This window comes from Scyliorhinus torazame, chromosome 15, assembly GCF_047496885.1.
Source record: "Scyliorhinus torazame isolate Kashiwa2021f chromosome 15, sScyTor2.1, whole genome shotgun sequence".
Classification (NCBI taxonomy): domain Eukaryota; kingdom Metazoa; phylum Chordata; class Chondrichthyes; order Carcharhiniformes; family Scyliorhinidae; genus Scyliorhinus; species Scyliorhinus torazame.
Window position 1 is genome coordinate 161,574,671 of NC_092721.1, and position 19,291 is coordinate 161,593,961.

At 47.5% G+C, this 19,291-nt stretch overlaps 1 protein-coding gene across 1 annotated transcript in view; it reads left to right on the forward strand.

Moving 5' to 3' along the window:
* Positions 1–19,291, forward strand: part of nbeaa (neurobeachin a) — a 1,435,335-nt gene that overhangs the window by 246,412 nt on the left and 1,169,632 nt on the right. The window contains exon 10 of the mRNA XM_072477018.1: positions 359–492. Within this exon, the coding sequence (XP_072333119.1) occupies positions 359–492 (134 nt within the window). The remainder of the gene's footprint in view (positions 1–358; positions 493–19,291) is intronic.

The window sequence follows — 19,291 nt, forward strand, 5'->3', positions numbered from 1 at the left end:
CAAATGTATAATCTGACCTTGACTCCGAACGATACAAGCTTGTGTTTCATCTACAACCCAACTAATTCTTTATTTGACTTGTCCACAGTTGCAATATTTTTAAAACTTAGTTTTAATATTTCCCCACAGGCCTCTTTCCAGGCTGTAAATGGTTGATTTCTATGATTTCCTCACGCCAGTTAAGTGGCATGTATAACTAAATTTGTGTGCTATCACAATAATATATTGATGATATTTGTGGAACTATATTGCCCAAGTAAACAACGATATTTTAATATTTGATCATTTCCGGAATGAGATGTTGAATGCATTGTTTTAGGACAAGTAATACATTTTGTTCTGTTCTGCTTTGCTTTAGGATGTAAAAGCTATTGTGACACACTCAATACACAGTGCGATCCATTCTGTTGGTGGAATTCAGGTTCTTTTCCCACTTTTTGCACAGTTGGACTGCCATCAGCAAAATGACAGTCAGCTGGAGACCACAGTCTGGTAAGCATTAGAAGAAAATGTGTGTGTACTAAACCTCAGTGCTTGGACTGAATATTCTGGAAAAATATCTAAATGTAGATGATAGCCTCATGTCTCCTTCAAAATGGGAGAATGATATTGTTTCCATTTGAATGTATCAAATAACATTCAGGGCCATCAACTATTTCTTAATTTCCAAGTCGTTTGGAGAAATGACAAATTTACAAAAGTATTTTACTTATCAGCAAAAAAACTATATTTTTATAGCACCTTTAACAAAGTAAGGTGCCTCAGGCTCTTCACAGGATGGGGTAAAACGAAAGCTGACAATGGGCCACATAAGCAGATAATATGGCAAATGATCAAAAGCTTGATCAAGGAACTGGGTTTTAAAGAGTGTCTTAAAGGGGGTAGAGAGAGTTAGAGAGTGAATTCTAGATCTTAAGGCCTTGGCAGCAGAAAGCATGGCAACCAATAGTGCAGCGATTGAAATTGGGGATGCTCAAGTGGCCCGAATTGGAGGAGGCAGGTAAGTCTAAAGATGACCATGAAACTATTGCCAATTGTCGTAAAAACCCTTTGGTTCACTAATGTCCTTTAGGGAAGGAAATCTGCCCTCCTTACCTGGTCTGGCCGACATGGTTGACTCTTAACTGCCCCCTTAAGGACAATTAGGGATCGGCAATAAATGCTGGCACAGCCTGCGATGCCCATGTCCCTCAACGAATAAGAAAACTCAATATCTCAAAAGGTTGTGGGGCTGAAGAGATTTCAGAGGTAGGGAGGGGTGAGAACATAAGAACATAATAACTAGGAGCAGGAGTAGGTCATTTGGCCTCTCGAGCCTGCTCCGCCATTCAATAAGATCATGGCTGATCTTTTTGTGGACTCAGTTCCACTTACCCGCTCGCTCACCATAACCCTTAATTCCTTTACTGTTCAACAATCTATCTATCTTTGCCATAAAAGCATTCAACAAGGTCACCTCAACTGCTTCACTGGTCAGGGAATTCCACAGATTCAGATCCCTTTGGGTGAAGAAGTTTCTTCTCAACTCAGTCCTAAATCTGCTCCCCCTTATTTTGAGGCAATGCCCAATAGTTCTAGTTTCACCCACCAGTGGAAACAACCTCCCTGCTTCTATCTTAGCTGCAACATTACCTCCCTATTTTTAAACTCCATCCCTCTAGCAGTGAAGGACAAAATTCCATTTGCCTTCTTAATTACCTGCTGCACCTGCAAACCAACTTTTTGCGATTCATGTACGAGGACACCCAGGTCCCCCTGAACAGCAGCATGCTGCAATATTTTACCATTTAAATAATAGTCCATTTTGCTGTTATTCCGAAAAAAATGGATGACCTCACATTTACCAACATTGTACTCCATCTGCCAGACTCTTGCTCACTCACTTAAACTATCTATATTCCTCTGCAGACTTTCAGTGTCCTCTGCACACTTTGCTCTACCACTCATCTTAGTGTCATCTGTGAACTTTGACACATCACACTTGGTCCCCAACTCCAAATCATCTGTGTAAATTGTAAACAATTGCGGTCCCAACACTGATTCCTGAGGCACACCACTGGCCACTGATCGCCCACCAGAAAAACACTTTGTTTTCTGTTAGTTAACCAATCCTCTATCCATGCTAATACATTACCAGTAATGCCGTACACCTTTGCTGTACACCTTTATCTTATGCAGCAGCCTTTTGTGCGGCATCTTGTCGAATGCCTCTGGAAATCCAAATGCACCACATCCACCGGTTCCCCATTGTCCACCGTGCTCGAAATGTCCTCAAAGAATTCCAGTATATTAGTTAAACATGACCTGCCTTTCATGAACTCATGCTGCGCCTGCCCAGTGAGACAATTTCTATCCAGATGCCTCGTTATTTCTTCCGTGATGATAGATTCAAGCATTTTTCCCACTACGGAAGTTAAGCTAACCGACCTAGAGTTACCCGCCTTTTGTCTACCTCCTTTTTAAAACAGTGGCGCCGCCTTTGCTGTTTTCCAGTATGCCAGAACTGTCTCAGAGTCCAGCGAATTTTGGTAAATTACCACGAGCGCATTTGCTATATTCGTCACCATCTTTTTACCATCTTTTCCATCAGGGCCAGGAGACTTGTCTACCTTTAGCCCCATTAGTTGCCCAACGCTACCTCCTTAGTGATAATGATCGTTTCTGGGTCCTCACCTGCCATAGCCTCCTTGCCATCAATTATTGGTATGTGATTTGTGTCTTCCACTGTGAAGACTGACACAAAATACCTGTTCAATGCCTCGGCCATTTCTTCATTTCCCATTATTAAATCCCCCCTCCTCACCCTCTAAAGGACCAATGTTTAACTTAGCCACTCTTTTTCCTTTTATATATTTGTAGAAACCTTTCCTATTTGTTTTCATATTCTGAGCTGGTTTACTCTCATAATCTATCATACTTTTCTTTATAGTTTTTTTCATGGTTTTCTGTTGATCTTTAAAGATTCTCCAATCCTCTAGTTTCCCACTAATCCGTGTCACTTTGTATGCATTTTCTTTCAATTTGATACCCTCCTTTATTTCCTTAGATATCCATGGCTGATTATACCATTTCCAAGAATCCTTCCTTTTCACTGATATATAATTTTGCTGAGCACTGCGAAAAATCGCTTTGAAAGCCCTCCACTGTTCCTCAATTGTCTCACTATAAAATCTTTGATTCCTGTTCTTCTTAGCCAACTCCCTCATCTCATTGTAGTCTCCTTTGTTTAAACACAAGGCCCTGGTATTGGATTTTACCGTCTAATAGTAAGAATAATAATCTTTATTTGTGTCATAAGTAGGCTTAGAAATAGCTGAGGAACTAAATAAGTACTTTGCGTCAATCTTCACAGGAGAAGACATGAGTAATATTCCAACAATTCAGGAGAGTCAGGGGGCAGAGTTGAATATGGTAGCCATCACAAAGGAGACAGTGCTAGAGAAACTAAGAGGTCTAAAAATTGATAAATCTCCGGGCCCAGATGGGCTACATCCTAGAGTTCTAAAGGAGATAGCTGAAGAAATAGTGGAGGCGTTGGTTATGATCTTTCAAAAGTCACTGGAGTCAGGGAAAGTCCCAGAGGATTGGAAAATCGCCGTTGTAACCCCCCTGTTCAAGAAGGAACAAGAAAAAAGATGGAAAATTATAGGCCAATTAGCCTAACCTCGGTTGTTGGCAAGATTCTAGAATCCATCGTTAAGGATGAGATTTCTAAATTCTTGGAAGTGCAGGGTCGGATTAGGACAAGTCAGCATGGATGTAGTAAGGGGAGGTCGTGCCTGACAAACCTGTTAGAGTTCTTTGAAGAGATAACAAATAGGTTAGACCAAGGAGAGCCAATGGATGTTATCTATCTTGACTTCCAAAAGGCCTTTGATAAGGTGCCTCACGGGAGACTGCTGAGTAAAATAAGGGCCCATGGTATTCGAGGCAAGGTACTAACATGGATTGACGATTGGCTGTCAGGCAGAAGGCAGAGAGTTGGGATAAAAGGTTCTCTTTTGGAATAGCAACCGGTGACGAGTGTGTCCCGCAGGGTTCAGTGTTGATGCCACAGCTGTTCTCTTTATATATTAACAATCTAGATGACGGGACTGGGGGCATTCTGGCTAAGTTTGCCGATGATACAAAGATAGGTGGAGGGGCAGGTAGTATTGTGGAGGTGGGGAAGCTGCAGAAAGATTTAGACAATTTAGGAGAGTGGTCCAAGAAATGGCTGATGAAATTCAACGTGGGCAAGTGCGAGGTCTTGCATTTGGAAAAAAGAATAGAGTCATGGACTATTTTCTAAACGGTGACAAAATTCATAATGCTGAAGTGCAAAGGGACTTGGGAGTCCTAGTCCAGGATTCTCTAAAGGTAAACTTGCAAGTTGAGTCCGTAATTAAGAAAGCAAATGCAATGTTGTCATTTATCTCAAGAGGCTTGGAATATAAAAGCAGGGATGTACTTCTGAAGCTTTATAAAGCACTAGTTAGGCCCCATTTAGAATACTATGAGCAATTTTGGGCCCCACACCTCAGGAAGGACATACTGGCACTGGAGCAGGTCCAGCGGAGATTCACACGGATGATCCCAGGAATGGTAGGCCTAACATACGATGAACGTCTGAGGATCCTGGGATTATATTCATTGGAGTTTGGGAGGTTGAGGGGAGATCTAATAGAAACTTACAAGATAATGAATGGTTTAGATAGGGTGGACGTAGGGAAGTTGTTTCCATTAGCAGGGGAGACTCGGACCCGGGGGCACAGCCTTAGAATAAAAGGGAGTCACTTTAGAACAGAGATGAGGAGAAATTTCTTCAGCCAGAGAGTGGTGGGTCTGTGGAATTAATTGCCACAGAGGGCGGTGGAGGCCAGGACGTTGAGTGTCTTTAAGACAGAAGTTGATATATTCTTGATTTCTCGAGGAATTAAGGGCTATGGAGAGAGAGCGGGTAAATGGAGTTGAAATCAGCCATGATTGAATGGTGGAGTGGACTCGATGGGCCGAATGGCCTTACTTCCGCTCCTATGTCTTATGGTCTAACACTGCAATGAAGTTACTGTAAAAAGCCCTTAGTCGCCACACTCTGGCACCTGTTCGGGAACACTGAGGGAGATTTCAGAATGTCCAATTCACCTAACATCATGTCTTTCGAGACTTGTGGGAGGAAACGGAAGCACCCGGAGGAAACCCATATAGACACAGGGAGAACGTGCAGACTCCGCACAGACAGTGACCCAAGCCTGGAATCAAACTGGGACCCTGGCGCTTTGAAGCAATAGTGCGAACCATACTTTGATCGGTCCTTCCGAGAGGTGCCCTGACTATGCGAACATTAATTATTCCTGTCTCGTTACACAGGACCAGATCTAGGATAACTTGCTCCCTCGTAGGTTCCATTACATACCGGTGAGGTTGAGGAGGGATTTGGGGGGGGTAAAAGGTATTGAGGCGGTGCTTATTTTCGAGTTAACGTAGGTCAGTGAGCTCAGGGTTGATGGATGAATGGGACTTGTTGCGAGTTTGGACATGTTTAGCAGAGTTTTGGATGACGTCAAGTTTATGTTGGTAGAACGTGATAGATTGGCCAGGAGTGAGTTGGACTGGTTATGTCCAAGTCATGAAAATCAGGTGAGCTGAGGCAGTGGTGGAATTGGGCCTTAAGTAACTTAAGTTGCCATTACATCCATTGAGCGGGATTTAACAAAGTACCATAGCGAGCGTGTTTAGCCCCGTGTTTCCCAGCGACGCAGCGAGGAGAAACACAATGCTATAAAACAGAACTCGCGTTAGATAGGGGGCCTCGGTGAGGAATGCTCAGAATGTTGAAAGCTTGGCTCAGCAATTGATCTGGGAGAAATAGGTTCCATTCATGGGGCACTGGCATGAGTACTAGAGAAAGTAGGAGCTGTACAGATGGTCATCGCCTGAAGTCTGCTGGGACCAGTGTTCTGGTGAGTTGTATAACTATGGTGGTAGAAGTCCATGTGCACCACATCAACAGTATTGCCCTCTTCAACCCTCTTTTCAAAAAACTCAAGCAAGTTCGGTAAACATTGTTTTCCCTTAATTAACCTGCATTTGGTCATGTAGCTATTACTTGTTTCTGGAAGTTTCTCCACCACCAAAGTTAAACCGACTAGCCTGTAGACGCTGGGCTTATCTTTGCACCCATTTTTGAGCAAGGCTGTAACATTTGCCAGTCCTCTGAAGCCACCTCTTGAGTTTACAACTGAAAAAGTTTGGATGGTGTCTCTGCTATTTCTACTCTCACTTCTGTCAGTGTGGTGAACGTATTGTACGAACCATTCACCACTGTATTACTCTGTATCATGCTGTTGCCCATGTGGGCTCCACCTATGGACCATTGTACGATATTACACAGAATGTGTCATGTTGGTGCACTTGTGGGCTCCGCCCCCAGCTCCGTCCCCTTGAGGGGAAGTATAAAGAGTACCTGCCCTGTAGGCAGCCCTCACGAGCAGAGCAGTCGTAGGCAGGCACTGTTCTAGTCGATTAAAGCCACTGTTCACTTCAACTCTCTGTCTCGCGTGAATTGATGGTCGCATCAATTTAATCAACTACAACACCACAATGGAATCGGCCCTCAAATCTGACCGACTGGAACTTGACCCACAGGCCGCGGAAGCCAAAAGGATTTTTTCACACTGGCTCCGATGTTTCGAGGCCTCCTCCTCGCCTTCCATCACCGACGATCAGAAGCTGAGCCTCCTCCACGCCCGGGTGAGCCATCGAATCTCTGTACAACTCGAGGAAGCCTCCACATACGCAGACGCCCTCGTGACGCTGAAGCGCCTATTCGTAAGGCCGGTGAACGAGATGTACGCGTGGTATCTCCTCACCACTCGCCGCCAACGCCCCGGGGAATCGCTGGGGGAGTACCTTCGCGACCTCAAAGTCCTCACGTGAAGCGGCAACAACCAGGCTGTCACGGCCTCTCAACATATGGAACTTGCCGTCCATGACGCCTACATGGCTAGGGTCTGGTCCAACTACGTCCGACAGCGCCTGCTCGAGAAGGGCGCCCTCGACCTAGAAGAGACGGTAAAACTAGCCACCTCCCTGGAAGTAGCGTTTCAAAGACTCAACGTTTCCCTTCCGATCACGCGACCCCCTCGTGGACTCCCGACCAGAGAGTATCCCACGCCTGTGCCGCGCGGCTGCCCGCCCAACCCGGGGGGCTACCCTGCTATTTCTGCGGACAGCACCAGCACCCCAGGCAGCGTTGCCCGGCTCAAAACACGAACTGTAGCGACTGTGGCAAGAAAGGACACGATGCCAAAGTTTGCCTGGCCTGGTCGAAATCCTCCAAGTCGCAGGCCCGACTCTCAGATTCACATGCTCGCAGACCCCGCAGTGTGGCTGCTTGCCTGCCGGATCCGCCCCCTCCGGACGCATCATCTGCCTTGTGTTGTCCGTGGGGCAGCCATCTTCAACCCCGCACACCATGTGCGACTCACGGGGGCCGCCATCTTGGCCACCGTCTCCCATGCGGTCCACCACGTGCGACTCATGGGGCCGCCATCTTGGACGCCATCTTCCTTGCCGCCCGACACCTGCGACCGACGGGGGCCGCCATCTGCAACGCCGCTCGACACGTGCGACCGACGGGGGCAGCCATCTTTGGACCACCCCATCACCTCTGACCACACCGGCTACCCGCAACCCGGCGCGGTCACCCTCGACCAGTCACGACCAAAACACCTCTGGAACTCCATGATGACCATCCGGGTCAATGGACACGAAACGCCTTGCCTGTTTGACTCCGGGAGCACGGAGAGCTTTAGTCACCCAGCCACGGTAAGGCCCTGCTCGCTCCAAATCTTCCACGCACTTCAAACAATCTCCCTCGTTTCTGGATCGCACTCAGTGCAGATCCAAGGGTACATTGTCGGAAACCTCGCGATACAGGGCGCCGAGTACGCCAATTTTAAACTATATGTACACCCCGATCTCTGCGCTTCTCTCCTGTTGGGACTGGATTTCCAGTGCAACCTCAGGAGCCTGACCCTGAAGGTCGGCGGGCCCCTACCCCCACTCACCGTATGTAGCCTCACGACCCTGAAGATTGACCCGCTCTTCGCAAATCTCACCGCCGACTGTAAGCCAGTCGCTACCAGAAGCAGGCGATACAGCATCCAGGACAGGACTTTTATCAGGTCCAAGGTCCAGCGACTCTTGTGGGAAAGGGTCATCGAGGCCAGTAATAGCCCCTGGAGAGCTCAGGTGGTGGTCGTCAGGATAGAACTGGATGGTTGTAGACTACAGCCAAACGATAAACAGATACACGCACCTCGATGCGTAACCCCTTCCCCGGATAGCAGACATGGTCAATCAGATCGCGCACTACCAGGTGTTCTCCACGGTAGATCTAAAGTCTACATACCACCAGCTCCCAATCCGTCCGGAGGACCGCCACTACAAGGCCTTTGAGGCAGACGACGCCTCTTCCACTTCCCCCGTGTTCCCTTCGGCGTCACAAACGGGGTTTCGGTCTTCCAAAGAACGGTGGACCGAATGGTGGACCAGCACGGGCTGCGGGACACATTTCCGTACTTGGACAACGTCACCATCTGCGGCCACGACCAGCAGGACCACGACGACAACCTCCAGAAATTTCTCCAAACTGCCCAAGCCCTCAACCTCACTCATAACAGGGAGAAATGCGTTTTCTGCACAACCAGACTAGCCATCCTCGGCTACGTCGTTGAAAATGGAGTTCTAGGGCTCGGCCCCGACCGTATGCACCCCCTCCTGCAACTCCCCTACCCCCACTGCCCCAAGGCCCTGAAAAGGTGCCTCGGGTTCTTTTCCTATTAAGCCCAGTGGGTCCCCAACTATGCGGACAAAGCCTGCCCACTGATCAAAGCTACCATCTTCCCACTGGCAGCTGAGGCCTGCCAGGCCTTCAGCCGCATCAAGGCAAATATTGCCACATCCGTGATGTGCGCAGTGGATTAGTCCGTCCCCTTCCAGGTGGAGAGCGACGCGTCAGAGGTCGCCCTCGCCACCACCCTTAACTACGCGGGTAGGCCAGTAGCATTTTTTTCCCGTACCCTCAACGCCTCTGAAATTCGGCACTCCTCAGTCGAAAAAGAAGCCCAAGCCATCGTGGAAACTGTGCGGCACTGGAGGCACTACTTCGCTGGTAGGAGGTTTACCCTCATCACCGACCAACGGTCGGTGGCCTTCATGTTTGATAATACACAGCGGGGCAAGATCAAGAACGATAGGATCTTGAGGTGGAGGATCAAACTCCCCACCTATAATTACGATATAGTGTATCGTCCTGGGAAGCTCAACGATGCCCACAGATGCCCTGTCCCGTGGCACATGTGCCAGCACTCAAGATGACCGATTCTGGGCCATCCACGATGACCTCTGACACCCAGGGGTCACCCAGCTTCTCCACTACATCAAGGCCCGCAACCGACCCTACTCCACCGAGGAGGTCAAGGCCATGACCAGGGACTGCCAAATCTGCGCGGAGTGTAAGCCGCACTTCTATCGACAGGATAAGGCCCACCTGGTGAAGGCATCCCGGCCCTTTGAGCGCCTCAGTATCAACTTCAAAGGGCCCCTCCCCTCTACCAACGGCAACACGTATTTCCCTTTGCAATCCCCTGCCCCGACATGACCGCGGCCACTGTCATTAAGGCCCTACATAGTGTCTTCACCTTGTTCGGTTTCCCCACTTACGTCCACAGTGACCGGGGCTCCTCATTTATGAGCGACGAACTGCATCAGTACCTGCTCGGTAAGGGCATCGCCTCGAGCAGGACTTCCAGTTACAACACCCGGGGAAACGGACAGGTGGAGAGGGAGAACACAACGGTCTGGAAGGCCGTCCTCCTGGCCCTAAAGTCTAGGAATCTCCCAGTTTCCCACTGGCAGGAGGTCCTCCCCGACGCGCTCCACTCCATTAGGTCCCTCCTTTGCACGGCCACGAATGAGACCCCTCATGACCGCCTGTTTGTTTTCCCCAGGAAATTCTCCTCTGGGGTCTCGCTTCCGTCCTGGCTGAAGACACCGGGGCCCGTCCTACTCCGCAAACACGTAAGGAGCCATAAGTCCGACACCCTGGTCGAGAGGGTCCAGCTCCTTTACACCAACCCCCAGTACGCATACGTAGAACACCTCGACGGCCGACAGAATACGGTTTCCCTCCGGGACCTGGCACCCGCAGGTTCCACTACCACCTACCCCCCCTCCCCCCAGCCTACGCCGACCAGCGCCCCCGCCCCTACATGACCTCCACACCCCCTCTTATACTCCCTTCACCGAACCACAGGAACGAAGCTCCAGAAGACACGCTCCCGGAGTCCACGTCTGTGCCCGCACCGGCGAGTTCACCACCCATGCCTGCACCGATGAGTTTGACACCCGGGCCAGCTGCAATACCAGAGCTCCGGCGATCGCAGCGCAAGATCAGGGCGCCGGACAGACTGAACCTGTGAACCCTTCACCCCCGCCGGACTTCATTTTTTTTTAACAGGGGGTGAATGTGGTGAACGTATTGTGCTAACCATTCACCACTGTATTACACTGTATCATGCTGTTGCCCATGTGGGCTCCACCTGTGGACCATTGTACAATATTACACAGAATGTATCATGTTGGTGCCCTTGTGGGCTCTGCCCCTGGCTCCGCCCCCTTGAGGGGAGGTATAAAGAGCATCTGCCCTGTAGGCAGCCCTCACTAGCAGAGCAGTCGCAGGCAGGCACTGTTCTAGTCGATTAAAGCCACTGTTCACTTCAATTCTCTGTCTCGCGTGAATCAATAGTCGCATCAGTCAGTATCCTTGGATGCATCTCATCTTGCCCTGGTGCTTTATCAACTTTAAGTACAGGTAGTTTTTCCAATACTATCTCCTTATCAATTATAAATCCTTCTCGTGTCTGAAATGCCCCCTCTCCCCATGGCCTGGGCAGCATCTTTTTCCTTGGTAAAGACAGATGCCTAGTATTCATTTAATACCTCAGCCATGTCCCCTTCTTCCATGCAGTTGGCCCTACTCCTTTTACTCCCCTGTTTACTATTTTGATGCCGATAGAGAACTATGGGATTCCCTTCTGTGTTACCTGCTCCATTTTGGTGCTCCATTTTTTTGCTCCTATTTGATTTAGATGCTCCACTCTGAACCTTCTATATTCAGACTGGTTCTCAATTATATTTTCTACCTTACATTTGTCATCTGCGAACTGAACAGAGCAGTTCTGAAACAGAATGGCATCTGAACAGAGTAGCTTAATTGGGAATTTGGAGATAATAGGAATTCGGAGAAGATGGCAAAGACTTAATATATAAAATTAAAAGACTGAAGAATATAGATAATAAGAGTTATGTTGCAGCTACAGAAGCTGACCTGCGAGGGAGCAGCAGGGCTGAGCAGAGCACTCCTGACACACTCATTAAGTAGTGGATAAGTAGTTTTCTCCATTTTAAAGCAACATTAAGATACGGTACGAGTTTAAAAAAAGACATCTTAAATTTATGCCCAGCAGAAATTTGTTTAAGAGCCGTTTGACAAAAGTAAAAAAAAAACATTTAGAGTGCCCAATTAATTTTTTCCAATTAAGGGGCAGTTTAGCGTGGCCAATCCACCTGCCCTGCATATCTTTGGGTTGTGGGAGCAAAACCCACGCAAACACGGGGAGAATGTGCAAACTCCACACGGACAGTGATCCAGAGCCGGGATTGAACCTGGGACCTCGGTGCCGTGAGGCAACAGTGCTAACCGGTGCGCCACCGTGTTGCCCATGTTTTAACTAAAGTTACGGCAGGGAAGCTCAGTCCTGTATGTTGCATCGCCTGCGCTATGTGAGAATTCATAGGTACTCTTTGCAGTCTGGATGACCACGCCGGATGTGCCACCGGTTTGACCAACTTGAGCTCTGCGTTTTGGAGCTTGAGTGTAGGCTGGAGGCACTGAGGTATATCCGCGAGTCTGAGTTACGTGGATAGCATGTTTTTAATCGTGGTCACCCTGCAGCTTAAGGAAGTGCAGTCAGAGAGAGAATGGGTGGCTACCAGTCAGATGAAGGTAGGCAGTTACAAAAGCCCCAGAGTGCACTCACTCAAGAACCATTATTCTGTGTTGGAAAATGGTGGGAATGGCAGTTCCTCTGGGGTGTGCAGCCAGAGCCATGTTCACAGATCTGTGGGTAGCTCAACTACATAAGGAAGGAGACCGAGCTGGCAGGGTCGTAAATGACAGCTGCTAGACTTGGACTGCAGCAGTTGGTGAGGGAACCAACAAGAGGGAAAAACATAGTTGATCTCATCCTCACCAATCTGCCTGCTGCAGATCCATTTGTCCATGACAGTATCAAGTGACCACTGCACAGTCCTTGTGGAGACAAAGTCCCATTTTCACATTTTTATCGTGTTGTGTGGCACTATCACCGTGCTAAATGGGATAAACTTCAAATAGATCTAGCAGCTCAAGACTGGGCATCTATGAGGCGCTGTGGGCCATCAGCAGCAGCAGAATTGTATTCAATCACAATCTGCAACCTCCTGGCCCGTTGGCTCAATGAAGAGTGCAGGAGAGCATGCCAGGAGCAACATCAGGCATACCAATAAATGAGGTGTCAACCTGGTGAAGCTATAACGCAGGACTACTTCTGTGCCAAACAGCATAAGCAGCAAGTAATAGACCGAGCTAAGCAACTCCACAACAAATGCATCAGATCTAAGCTCTGCAGTCCTGCCACATTTAGCCGTGAATGGTGATGGACAATTAAATAACTCACTGGAGGAGGAGGCTCCACAAATATTACCATCCTCAATGATGGAGGAGCCCAGCACATATGTACAAAAGACAAAGCTGAGGCATTCGCAACAATCTTTAGCCTGATGATCCATCTTGGTTTCCTTTGGAGGTCACCAGCATCACATATGTCAGTCTTCAGCCAATACGATTCACTCCACGTGATATTAAGAAACCACTGAAGGCATACTGGATACTGCAAAGGTTCTGGGTCCTGACAATATTCCGGCAATAGTACTGAAGACTTGTGCTCCAGATCAGTCCACACCCCTAGCCAGGCTGTTCTAATACAGCTTCAACACTGGCATCTATCCAGCAATGTGGAAAATTGCTCAGGTGTGTACACAAAAAATAGGACAAATGCAACCCAGCCAATTACCGCCCTATCAGTCTACTCCATCGTCAGCAAAGTGATGGAAGGAGTCATCAACAGTGCTATCAAGCAGCACTTAATCAGCAATAAACTGCTCACTGACGCTCGGTTTGCGTTCCGCCAGGGTCACTCAACTCCTGACCTCATTACAGCCTTGGTTCAAACATGGACAAAAGAGCTGTATGCCAGAAGTGAGGTGAGAGTGGCTGCCCTTGACATCAAGGCAGCATTTGACCGAGTGTAGCATCAAGGAACCCTAGGTAAACTGGAGTCAATGGGAATCAGGGGGGAAACTCTCCGCTGGTTGGAGTCATACCTGGCACAAAGGAAGATGGTTGTGGTAGTTGGTGGTTGAAAGTCAATCATCTCAATTCCAGGATATCACTGCAGGTGTTCCTCAGGGTCAGGGTAGTGTCTTAGGCCCAACCATCTTCAGCTGCTTCATAATGACCTCCCATTATAAGGTCAGAAGTGGGGATGTTTGTGGATGACTGCACAATGTTCAGCACCATTTGCGACTCCTCAGATAATGAAGCAGTCCATGTCCAAATGCAGCAAGATCGGGCAATATCCAGGCTTGGGCTGACAAGTGGCAAGTTACATTCACGCAACACAAGTGCCAGGCAATAACTATCTCCTACAAGAGAGGATCTAACTACTGCCCCATGACAGTCAATGGCACTACCATTGCTGAATCCCCCACAATCAATATCCTGGGGGTTACCATTGATCAGAAACTGAACTAGTCTAAGCATTTTAATACAGTGGATATCAGGGCAAGTCAAAGGCTAGGAATCCTAACTCACCTCCTGCCCCACCCCACACAATCCTGTCCATCATCTACAAGCACAAGTCAGGAGTGTAATGGAATACGCTCCACATGCCTGGATGAGTGCAGCTCCAACAACACAGAAGAAGCTCGACACCATCCAGGACAAAGTAACCCGCTTGATTGCTGCTCCTTCTACAAACATTCAAACTCTCCACCACCGACGAACAGTGGCAGCCATGCGTACCATTTACAAGTTGCACTGCAGTAACTCACCAAGGTTCCTGAGATAGCACCTTCCAAACCCACGACCACTACCAGCTAGAACAACAAGAGCAGCAGATACCTGGGAACCCCACCGCCTGGAGGTTCCCCTCCAAGTCACTCATCACCCTAACTTGGAAAAAAATCACCGTTTCTTCATTGGAACTCCCTCCCTAACAACACAGTGGGTGAACCTACACCTCACAGACTGCAGAGGTTCAAGAAGGCAACTCATCACCACCTTCTGAAGGGCAACCACGGATGGGCAATAAATGCTGGCTGAACCAGTGACGCCCACATCCCGTAAATGAATTAAAAAATATATATATTGAAGTCCCCCAAACCACTTAATCCCCGCCCAATGCCACCCCGAAACCCCACATCCAGCCCCCCCGGAACAAACCGGTGATTCCCAATCGGTGCTCAAACTGAGGCTCCCTCCAGCCCCAAATGCTGCCGTCACTGTCCCCATACCCTGAGGACCGCCACAACCACCGGGTTTGTGGAGTATCTGGCCGGCGAGAATGGCAGAAGTGCCGTTAACAGTGCCCCCAAACTCGTGACTTTACATGAGGCTGCCTCCATCTGCTCCCATACTGGCCCCTCCCCCTACCCATCTCCGAACCAAATCTATGTCCGATCACTGAGTGTCTTTAAAACAGCGTTAGATAGGTCCTTGATTAATAAGGGGATTTGGGGTTACAGGGAGAAGGCAGGAAAATGGGGATGAGAAACAGATCAGCCATGATTGAATGGCGGAGTAGGATCGATGGGCCAAATGGCCTAATTTTGCTCCTATACTTAGAGAATAGAAGCAGGAGGTGGACATTTGGCCCTTCGAACCTGCTCCGCTATTCATTATGATCATGGCTGACCATCAAGTTCAATACCCTGATCCTGCCTTCCCCTCCATATCCCTTGAACCCTTTAGTCCCAAGAGCTATATCTAATTCCTTCTTGAAATTACACAATGTTTTGGCCTCAACTACTTTTTGTGGTAATGAATTCCACAGATTCACCACTCTCTGGGTGAAGAAGTTTCTCCTCACCTTAGTCCTAAAAGGTTTTCCCCATCGGGAACATTCTTTATGTAAACCATGTCTAATCCTGTTAGAATTTTATAAGTTTCTATGAGATCTCCTCTCACTCTTCTAAACTCCAATTAATATAATCCGAACCGACTTAGTCTCTCCTTATATGACAGCCCCGCCATCCCAGGAATCAACCTGGTAAACCTTTGCTGCACTCCCTCCATAGCAAGAATATCTTTCCTCAGATAAGAACACCAAAACTACACACAATACTCCAGGTGTGGCCTCATCAATGCCCTGTACAATTGCAGTGAAACATCCCTATTCCTGTACTAAAATTCTCTGGTTATGAAGGCCATTTGCCTTTTTTACTGCCTACTGTACCTGCGCGCTCTCAGCGACTGATGCACGAAGACACCAAGGTCTCGCTGAGTATCCACATCTCCCAATTTACACCCATTTAAATAATAATCTGCCTTCCTGTTTTTGCTACAGAAGCGGATAATCTCACATTTCGCCACATTATACTGCATCTACCATGCATACGCCCACTCACTCAGCCTGCCCAAATCCCACTGAAGCATCTCTGCATCCTCTTCACAGCTCTCCCTCCCACCCAACTTTGCATCATCTGCAAATGTGGAGATAGAAGATCAGACATTTAGTTCCCTTGTCCAAATCATTAATATATAAAGTGAACAGTTGGGGTCCTAACACAGATCCCTGCTGTACCCCACTAGTCACAGCCTGCCAGTCGGAAATAGACCCATTTATTCCAACTTCTTGTTTCTGGTCTGCTAACCAGCTTTTTATCCATTTCAATACACTACCCTTAATCCCATGCGCTTTATGGTCTTATGGTCTTTATCTTAATTTCTATCTCTTTTGTCATCCAGAGAGTTCCACATTTGTTTGCCCTACCTTTGCGTTTCGAGGGAATATACCTGATCTGTGTCCGAACGATCTCTTATTCCGCAGTAGCCCATTTATCATGCCAAATTCTGATTATAATTTATTCAGCCCAGGTCCATTCTTACCCAGTGGAGTTGGCTTTCCCCCAGTTAATTATTCTTACTCTGGATTGTTCTTTGTCCCCTTCCATAGTCAGCCTAAACCTTATGAGACAATGATCGTTGTCCCCTAACTGTTATCTTACTGACACTTGATCCACTTGACTCACTTCATTCCCAAGGACTAGGTCCCAACAATGCTCACTTTTCTCATTCGAGTGGAAACATACTGCTGTAGAGAATTTTCCTGAACACATTGTCGAAAACTCTTGCCCTCACCCCCTGCCCTTTACACTACTACTACCCCAGTCTATATTTGAACAAAGAACAATACAGCACAGGAACAGGCCCTTCGCCCCTTCAAGCCTGCGTCGATCACGTGTCCTGTCTAGACCAACCACCTGTGTCTTTCTATGCCCCGTCTGTTCATGTGCATATCCAGATGAGTCTTAAACGTCGTTAACGTATCTGCCTCAACCACCTCACTTGGCAGTGCATTCCACGCCACCACCACCCTCTGTGTAAAACATTTCCCCTGCACATCTCCACTGAACCTTTCCCCTCTCACCTTGAACTTGTGCCCCCTTGTAATTGTCATTTCCGCCCTGGGAAAGAGCCTCCAACTGTTCACCCTTTCTGTACCCCTAATAATTTTATAAACTTCTATCACGTCGCCCCTCAGCCTCCGTTTCTCTAGGGAGAACAATCCCAGTTTATTCAATTTCTCCTCATAGCTAATACCCTCATTACCCTGAGAACACGCACGAACAGACTCAAAATCAGCTTCTTCCCCACTGTCACCAGACTCCTAAATGACCCTCTTATGGACTGATTTAATTAACACTACACCCTGTATGTTTCATCCAATGCCATTGCTTTTGTAGTTACATTGTATATGTTGTGTTGCCCTATTATGTATTTTCTTTTATTCCCTTTTCTTCTCATGTACTTAATGATTTGTTGAGCTGCTCGCAGAAAAATACTTTACACTGTACCTCGGTACATGTGACAATAAAAAAATCCAATCCAATCCAATCCATTATCAGGCAACATCCTGGTGAACCTTTTCTGTACTTTCTCCAAAGCCTCCATGTCCTTCTGGTAGTGCGGTGACCAGAATTGAACACAGTATTCCAAATGTGGCCGAACCAACGTTCTATATAACTGTAACATAATTTGCGAGCTTTTGTACTCGATAACCCGTCTGATGAAGGCAAGCATGCCATATGCTTTCTTTACCACCATTTCCACCTGTGCTGCCACTTTTAAAGATCTGTGGACCTGCAGGTCCAGATCTCTCTGTGTCTCTATGCTCCTGTTGGTTCTGCCATTTATTTTGTAGCTCCCTCCTGAATTGGATCTACCAAAATGCATCACCTCGCATTTGTCCGGATTAAATTCCATCTACCATTTCTCTGCCCAATTTTGCAGCCTATCGATATCCTGTTGTATTCTCTGACAATCTTCATCACTATCCACAACTCCTGCAATCTTAGTATCATCCGCAAACTTGCTAATCAGACCCGCTACATTTTCTTCCAAGTCATTTATATATATTACAAAGACCAGAGGTCCTAGTACTGATCCCTGCGGAACACCGCTAGTTACAAACCTCCATTCGGAAAAACATCCTTCCCCTGCTACTCTCTGTCTTCTATGGCCAAGTCAGTTCCGGATCCATCCAGCTAGTTCACCCCTGACCCCATAGATCTAATCTAATCTTTTGCACCAGCCTGCCATGAGGGACCTTATTAAATGCTTTACTAAAGTCCATGTAGACAACATCCACAGCCCTTCCCTCATCAATCATTTTTGTCGTCACCTCAAAAAAATTCAACTAAATTAATGAGACATGACTTCCCTCGTACAAAACCATGCTCTATGTCGCTAATAAGACCATTCACTTCCAAATGTGCATAGATCCTATCTCTGAGAACCTTTTCCAACAATTTCACTATCACTGGTGTCAAGCTCACTCGCTTATAATTACCCGGATTATCCTTGCAACCCTTCTTAAATAACGGTACAATACTGGCTATCCTCTGGGATCTCACCTGTGGCCAATGAGGACACAAAGATTTCTGTTAGAGGCCCAGCGATTTCATCTCTTATCTCCCTCAGTAATCTGGGACAGATGCCACCTGGCCCTGGGGATTTGTCTATCTTAATGCTTTTTAACACACCTAACACTTCCTCCCTCGTAATAACGACCTGTTCTAAAGTGTTTACACATCTCTCTGAGACACCACCAATCACTGTGTCCCTCTCTTTTGTGAATACTGATGCAAAATACTCATTAAGGACCTCACCTACGTCTTCTGGTTCGACACATAATGTCCCTCCTTTATCCTTGAGTGGATCAACTCTTTCTCTAGCTACCCTCTTGTTCCTAATATACATATAAATTTGGTTTATTAAAGTATCCCATTTGTGGCAATCTGTGGCATTGACTATCAGATGCTGTACCATGGTGGGCTATTGGAGGTCTTGTAGGGAAGGTTTCGTTCCAAGATCTATTCAAGGACCTGCACTAAGTTGAAACTGCACTCCTCCACGCTGCTTGATATTGAATACAGACTTTCTAGTGCATAAAACATTTGGTTATGTACACCCATCAGTTTTCTTCTGTAACCTGGCCAACAGAAGTCCTCATTTGACTCATTTGATGTCACTGACCGGATGCAAGGCACACTGAAGGAGGAGGGAAAACAAACAGATATCATAGTACTCATTGGTACCAACGATTAGGCAGAAAAGGGACGAGGTCCTACAAGCAGAATTTAGGGAGCTAGGAAGTGGATTAAAAAACAGGACACACAAGATAGTAATGCCTGGATTACTTCCGGTGCCATCTGCTAGTGAGTCTAGAAATAGAAGTTTTAAACCTAGGCTGGTTTAGCTCAGTTGGCTGGACAGCTGATTGGTGATGCAGAGCGAGGCCAACAACATGGGTTCAATTCCCATACCGGCTGAGGTTATACGTGGAGGCCCGCCTCCTCAACCTTGCCCCTCACCTGAAGTGGGGTGATCCTCAGCTTAAAGCACCACCAGCAGCATATGGCC